Source organism: Paramormyrops kingsleyae, chromosome 10, assembly GCF_048594095.1.
Source record: "Paramormyrops kingsleyae isolate MSU_618 chromosome 10, PKINGS_0.4, whole genome shotgun sequence".
NCBI lineage: Eukaryota > Metazoa > Chordata > Actinopteri > Osteoglossiformes > Mormyridae > Paramormyrops > Paramormyrops kingsleyae.
In genome coordinates this window covers 26,216,003-26,223,622 of record NC_132806.1, presented here as the reverse complement: position 1 = coordinate 26,223,622, position 7,620 = coordinate 26,216,003, and the positions used below count along the sequence as shown (strand labels likewise).

General features: G+C 40.0%; 1 protein-coding gene across 1 annotated transcript in view; it reads left to right on the top strand.

Annotated features, from left to right (window-relative positions):
- Positions 1 to 1,354: 1,354 nt before the first annotated feature.
- Positions 1,355 to 7,620, top strand: part of col4a6 (collagen, type IV, alpha 6) — a 66,060-nt gene continuing 59,794 nt past the window's right edge. The window contains exons 1-3 of the mRNA XM_023816380.2: positions 1,355 to 1,510; positions 1,647 to 1,795; positions 1,980 to 2,025. Of these exons, the coding sequence (XP_023672148.2) occupies positions 1,785 to 1,795; positions 1,980 to 2,025 (57 nt within the window). The 5' untranslated portion in view covers positions 1,355 to 1,510; positions 1,647 to 1,784. The remainder of the gene's footprint in view (positions 1,511 to 1,646; positions 1,796 to 1,979; positions 2,026 to 7,620) is intronic.

Genomic DNA, 7,620 nt, shown 5'->3' with positions numbered 1-7,620 from the left:
TTTTCTCTCTTCCCTTAACCTGCTAACCGGATCTACTTCTATGCTACGGAGCAATGCGCGGCAAGGTGTTATAGTGCCCGATAACACTTTCTCTTAAACTTTTTTAAATATTAAATTCTACAGATATTTATAACTGACACGTGAATTTTAAAAGACAATTTTCAATTTCTTAATCAGGAATAATTTTATTCTAGATTGTTGATTTTACTGGTCGCCCTAACATTTTAATCCGCCAGATATAATTATGTCTATATTTTGCCATGTGCTTCCCGTGCACTTTCAGAATTTATTTTTATGAACTAGAATGAAGAACCACGAAACATTGCATGCACATTTTATACAACGTGTGCATTGCGTACCATCTGAATCTTTATGTTGTTTTGGGAATCTTAAAGTATTTGCTACAGAACTTTGTCAGGTGTTTTCAGTTTCTGAATGAAGAAAGGATGGTCCCACAGTAGATGATATCGGACATGTCATTTGATCCATCCAAGCGTCCAACTACCCATCTGCTTCCCTAGTGCAGGGTCGCGAGGCATCTCATTTAATGTTGATATTAAATTAACGAAAACATTATAGAAATGGAATGGCGCGAGAATTTACAATACGCAGTTCACTCATTATTTTATTAGGCTATTGTTGTTATTTAGCGCAAAATATGGTTCCGTACAGTGGACTGACCCGGGTTTACTAGGGTGCCTATGAGGTGCATATATAGCACAGTGTGCGGTTCAGTGGGCTAAGCCTCTGTCCCTGTGGTCAGAAGGTTGCTGGTTTGAGTCCTGATTTTGGCAGAATGGCTATGTTTGTGGGCACGGGAGCGAGACCCTTAACCCCCAGCCTTGTGGCTGCCAAGCTTGCTCTCACAATATGTGAGTCATGGAGAACAAGATGGGGAAGGCAACAATAATTTATTATAAATTAATAATGTGCACCCTCAGGAGGAAATCAGTCAGTTCACGACTACGACATGGTTACAGGTATCATACCCACTCAATAATTTCTGACATTCCCTTATTGATTTTGTTCTGGGTCAGGCACTGAGAAGTGGATATTGTTTTCAATGAAGCATCCCGACAGTCATTGTATTTTTGCAAGATCAAAAACGTTGTGACGGTCAAATGAATTAAAAATGCTTCTGGAGAACACGTGAGCTGCTTGCTACATTTAAGAAATGAACCGAATGCTGTTCACACGTTGAAACTGGTTGTAGGAAAACTTAGCTGCTATCTGCTGCCTGAAGTGCCCGAAGGAGCTTTACAGCTGCCCTCCGCAAGTTTTACTGTAATATACGTATTTAAAGTTCCAAAAATGCAATCCAATATCGTGCGTCTGTGTGCTCTAATCTATTGTAATATACACATGAAAAGAGATAAAAGTGTCAAATGGATTTGGCGTGAGTGACACCTCAAGGTCCCTCCCCTTCTTGTCCACTAATGCGACAACGATTGTTACGGTCGCTGGAATCAAAGTTGGCCAGGGGAGAGTGTTCCTGCCGAAGTATTCTGAGGTAACTTTTCGCCATTTAGACAGATGAATGTGAATTACCTTCCTGGCTTTAACAGCTGCATGGGAAAGTACATGTGATCCGTTAGCGCAAATACTAAATAATCAAGTCTCATGTTTGCTTGCCTTTTTCTTTTCAGCGGTTCGGACTCTTTTCCGAAGCGCATGTGAACCTTTTAGTAGGTTCTTCAATGAGTGTCTTCAAGGTTACTGCGTTTAGGTCCTTCTGAAGTGGTACCCAGCTGCCTTATCTGTATGTTTCCCAACATCCGGCAAACATGAAGATCTGGTATGTTTGTTTGTAAACAAATGTTTTTATTTTACTTACCTTTACTAAATGAATTAAGGCAATACCTCGCACGCAGATTGGACACTTTATGAATCATATACTCATTTAATTCACATAAAAATATACACGACCTAAATGGATAAATCAGGCATTAATTAAAGAAGACTTTGTTTCGTTCTTTCAGGATTTGTCTCTTTGCTGTGTTTTTGACAGCTGCGTCCACGCACGGGGTAAGTGCTGTAAAGTTTTAGCTGCAAATGCATGTGTCGTTATTAATGGACTCGCCTATAGACACATACTGACAGTCACAGTCTGTTGTCAAGGTCTACGTTTAGTCTTTTTCAAGATATCTTAATCGAAAATGTTTGAAGAGCTGTATCAGTGCTATCTCTGATAAAAATAACTAACACGGTATTTATCACATGGCAAGATACGTCGTAGGGCTGTATTTATAGCAAGTGCAAAGGAGATGGACGGGGCTAAACTGCGGCGGTGGGAAGCGCATGTGTCCGCTAAGGGCGCGGAGTCAGCATCTAAAGACTGAAAGCGCGCTCATTTGTTGTTCATGCTGCAGTGTTTGAATGTGAGTCCGTGGGTGTGGTAAAAAATTACAGGAGAAAATGTATTTATTTGAATGCGCACTGTACTGAAGACAGAATAAAGTCTGTGCGAAGGTTTTAAAGATATATATAAGAATGCAAATCTGGATCTAATATCTTTAGAGCGCATATGACAAACGGAAGCGACATTAATTGTGAAATAAATTGACGTGCACCTTACAGACGAATATCTGAAGCATTTAAGTTTTTATTTTAAGAATTTTAAGCATTAGGCCTAAACGAGTAATAACACATTCAGGTGAAATAATTGCAGAAGCCTTCATAATAACTAACTACATTTTAAGCTGAGCGTGTGAATGATAAAACGCCTAACTGTATCAATTGAAACCTTTCTTGAACTTACATGGAACTAAATTTTTCTATGTACCGCGTATATTGGTTGGATGTGTGTGCTTAGACGTGTGTCTTAAGTTAGACGCATGTGACGTCAAAGTAATTCAAAGAAAATATTAGCACATTATTAGTTCCCACTGGGTTGCGCAAACCTTGTAACCTAGTATCTAAAGTATATTTTAACGTGTTCTAAATGTTACTTTGTGGTGTTTCCGAACATGAACTGTTGCTTCTGCAGGTGCAGTCCCTCCTAGTATCAGGATTTCAAGTCCCCTTTCTTGACAATGTAGCTTAACATTACAGCATGGCTCCAGAGCGATCCTTAGCAGGAATTCAAGAGAACAAAGGCACAGTAAGAAACCCGCACACTTGGATTCTTGTTTGAAGAACTCCTTCAAAGTTTTCCCGTGTATCCCCATACTTACTAATACTTAGAGACGACTAGGCAGGGAGTGTAATTTGAGTGTAAGTGACCGTGGGACACGGCAAATCTGTGCCGTTTGATAATGGTTATGCAAATTAAAACAAATGACTCGCATGTGATGGATACTTTAGGCGCGTGGATATTGCTAAGATTCAGCAAAGCAGAAGTAGAACTTGTCGTGTTAGTATGAAAAGGAAAGTATCCCAGTTTCCTGTCGCTCCTCCTGGCTATGCATAGCGAAAAATGCCGGCATCTGAGGCTGCTTGTGGTTAATCTGGGTTCTTTTTCAACAATACATTGTGTCACGTTTGGAGAACACATCCAAGTTCTCAGGCGATTAAGTTAAATGCAAATGTTGTGCTGGTAGATATTTGAAGCGCTTTGAAACCCGAAACTATGATGACTACATGCAGGTGTATTCATCCATGAAACCTAAAATACATTATCCCGAGAGGTGTATATTTTTTTAAGCTAAAAGGGAGCATGTTACCTGGCTGAGTCTTTTACTGTGAAAGGGGCGCGTTTCCTGGTTGTACACTATAAAAAATCGTTGGCTGAACTTAAAAAATCAACAATTTGCATGCTTTTACAAAAAGATTTTTTCGGTTTTAATTGTTGAGTAAACTAAATGAGTATTTTAAAGTTAGACTAACAATTATTTCCCTCCTACGACCCTTCACCACATTAGGTAATGTATTTCTGATAATATACCGCAAAGTATTGTTTTCATCCTCACAAAAATACACGCGGGAGCCGAATATCTAGTAAATCAAACTCTCGGGAAAGAGCGAAATCTTTCTATTGAAGTCTTAATAGCACTAAGAATCAGACTCCATAAACCCTACACTACCTACAAGCATGGGAAGGTCTGACGCTGGACAGTAAAGTAGACACACGGTGAGTAATTTATACAACGCTAAAGACATGCGAGGATCGGATAGGGTTCACGTAAGAGAAGAGCATCCACACACGACATTTGGGAAATGCAACAAATATTAACATTGTCAAAGAGGAGGCTATATTCAATGTCCCAGCATGCTCCGCGCATTTCGCTGGTGCTACTGTGTCATCGGGCTGGACGACGTGCGATACTAAAACAATTCTTACATCGCTAGTCGGTTAGATTAAGATCAGGATTTTTCTTAGTTTAAATTCTGTACGGAAATTATAAGTCAATGGAAAAGGTAAAGTACCTTTAAGTACCGTATCAAAAAGTATATGGTACCGTGTGCAGCAGAAAAACGCCCAAAGCTGCTGTGTAGATGAAACTCACGTCCAGAAGTTGCAGTAACTTACATTTTTTAGATGTTATGTGGAGGGGGCATATTTATTAAAAAATACATATATAACTAAGTTGACAGAGTATTCTTTATCTTTAATTTTGACTATATTACAAAATTAAGTAACTACCATGGGAAGATTTATGTTGAGAAACATCGTTATTTTACGTGTTACTTACAATCCACTTGAACCATTTTCTAAAGTACTTGCCTTCTTTACCTGCCGGTAGGGAAACTTTCACCCAATGAGAAAGGGGCCACCTCATGGTTAACTTGGTCATGGTTGTTAGTGCTGCATGAGCACATTACCATAATGGGGACCCCCTGGGCTTAGCTTGACCATAGCTTTGTTCCTGTGAGCTTCTGGGTGACCTTTTTTAAAGCAATCTCTTCCTATTGTTTTGCCCAGTGAACTGAAAACTGTGTAACTTTCAACGGAAAAGCAATATCAAGCATTGCAGCAAAGCGTAGATGGGTCAATGCCATGCACGGAGGCCAAAGTGACAGAGGGACTTGCAAGCGTGTGAAGATGAGAAGCAACGTAGACGGAGCTTGATTGTCAGCTGTGGCCATTTGGGAGCTGAAGTAACTGGGCACTCAGGGTTGAAGGCTGGGGGTTAGTGACTGCATGATGGGATTTATTGACCGAGGGCAGGGTGCTGATTTGAAAATTCGACGGTTTGAAAATTCAAGGTTGGGCTTGGGTTACCAGGGACTGGAGGCTGGGTGTTAAGATGATGTATTAAAGAATTGGATCAAAATCAGGCATGCTGACCTTAGAACCAGTCCCTTTTGCCTGAATGATTGAAAGTGCCCCCTTTTGATCTCCCTAGTGCCCTCTTTAGATAAATGACAATCATTCATGAATCTCCCTAGGGGAACCCCAATCACGGAAATTTACCAAGAGGGCAGACCCGACTGGCAAAATGTACCGGTTTGCCACGCCCATCATTTGAGCACCTGTCCCTCAAAGTCTGTGTACATCACTGTTTAAAAGCTACATTATGAATAATTTTATTCACCCAGTCGGTGAATTAAAAGTTTTAGTTATATGGAATATTTATCACAACTCGAATACAAAGTTATGATATAATTTTTGGTTAGTTTCTCATTAAGATATATTAGTCGTCACAGACTATGACATGATCAGCAATTTGTAAATGTAATTCTTACATTTATCACACAAATATATACTTGGGCAATTCATTGCAACATCATGGATCTGACTTTTACACTCATTGGCAAACAAAAAACCTCAGAGCAACCTTAGTATTAGTGAGTCAATTTGCATATCATATCATGTAACCCCTTAGGTTGAATATAGACAAAATCCTCAATATTAAGATATTAATATACATGTTAGAAATACATAGAATTTCTTTAGCATTATGGATGTGATATCAGACAGATGTTACGGTGGGTATGGTGAAGGGATGAAAAGAGAGGGTAGCTTCTGAGCCACTCATTTGACCCATTGAGCTACATGGTAGCCCAGGGCACTGGGAAACACACTAGGGGCTTAGGGGGTACAAGACAGAGGGAACAGGATGGTCAGCGGTGTTTGCTGGCCAAACTGGGACAAAACAAATGGGACTGGGCCAGATAGGCACCGACTCTGACAACAAACCTTTGCATGTAATGGGCCACATGTATTAATGAGCTATAAAAGCACACTAAATGCGGAATCAGGTAGCACTGATTATAACTTAACTTCTTGCCCCATCCTAGCCAAATAAAAGCCATGATAAATCATCTGTTTTGTTTCTACCTTAGTTTAAGTGCCTGTTACGACAGTTATGCCTTTTATTGCCAAAGAAACAGTGATGATAACGGTACCATAGTCACCGTCATACCAGCAGGTAGCTAAGTTTGTCAAAGTACAGACATTTGACCTAAAGGTTTTCAGGCCCAGATACAGGTTATATTAACCACATTTATGTAATAAAAGTGGCAGCTTATAATCAAAATGCTTAAGATTACTAAAAATAGTCTTTGAGTGTTGTGCAATCCTTTTTTCCAATGGCAAAATTAAGTGTCTTTTTTTCATTATCACGGAATCACCACTGATGAAAGATGACTTCCAGGCTGCTGGGAGGCTAGAGGTGAGTTGCAGTGATTGGTGAGCTCCAGCATTACTGGTGTCAGCTTTTGGGAACTCCCAGTGCTCCAGTGTTTGTACTACGTAACTCAATGAGGTAATAACCTGCTGCCCTCGATATAACAGCCATTTTTCAACTAGAGCTTAAGATTTCTGAAAATAATAAACATTTTAAAATATTTTATTTCATACATTCATTGTTTAACCCATGGCATTGTTCCCACACTCATCATTATCACCCCGTCTATAGACTGGGAAATGAAGTGTGAATTAGGCATGAGCTAGACCTCTCAGAAAGGCTGTACTTTCTTTAATGTTGCCCCATAGCATTGGTATGTTCAGCTGTAAGGCCTTATTAAGAAATGTTTTTAAATGGTTTACATGTATCACCCTCTTCATCTCATCCACTTTGATCTATAGCAGTGTTTTCCAGTCCGGTCCTTGGGGATCTACAGTTGGTCCATGTTTTTGCTCTGGGAGCTGGGAGGGACAAAAAATATAGACTGTCTGTGGGTCCCTGAGGAACAAATTCAGAAGCATTGGTCTATATCATCAGTAGTTTTTAGCTTCAGCAAGTGAAAACTGTTAAGTTGGGTTTTCCTCGGTCTCCGAATACCTATACAGTGGTACCTCGGTTCTCGAACTTAATCCGTTCCGGACTCCGGATCGAATCCTAAAAAGTTTGAGTTCTGATCGTATTTTTCCCATAAGAAATAATGGAAAACTAAATAATTGGTTCCTGGCCCCCCAAAATTACACCTAAATAGTTTTTTTTTTTAGCATTTAAACACAAAATGAACAGGATAAAACAAGAAGAGCATTTTTTTCTTAATGGCTTCCAAAATGATAAAGATCTTATCCCAACATTACCCCTGTTCTGCCCCGATCGTCCGCTCCTTCCGTGTGCCACGCCCCCTCGTTAACCTCGTGTGGGATCCCCATATGATCAGCTGTTTCTGGTTGTTGTCATTAGTCCTCTGTATTATGTGCGCGTTTCAGTTTGTTTCCCCAGTCCGGTCATTGGGTGCGTTCAACTTGCTTACATCGCTGGCTTAAAGCAACGCATTCTG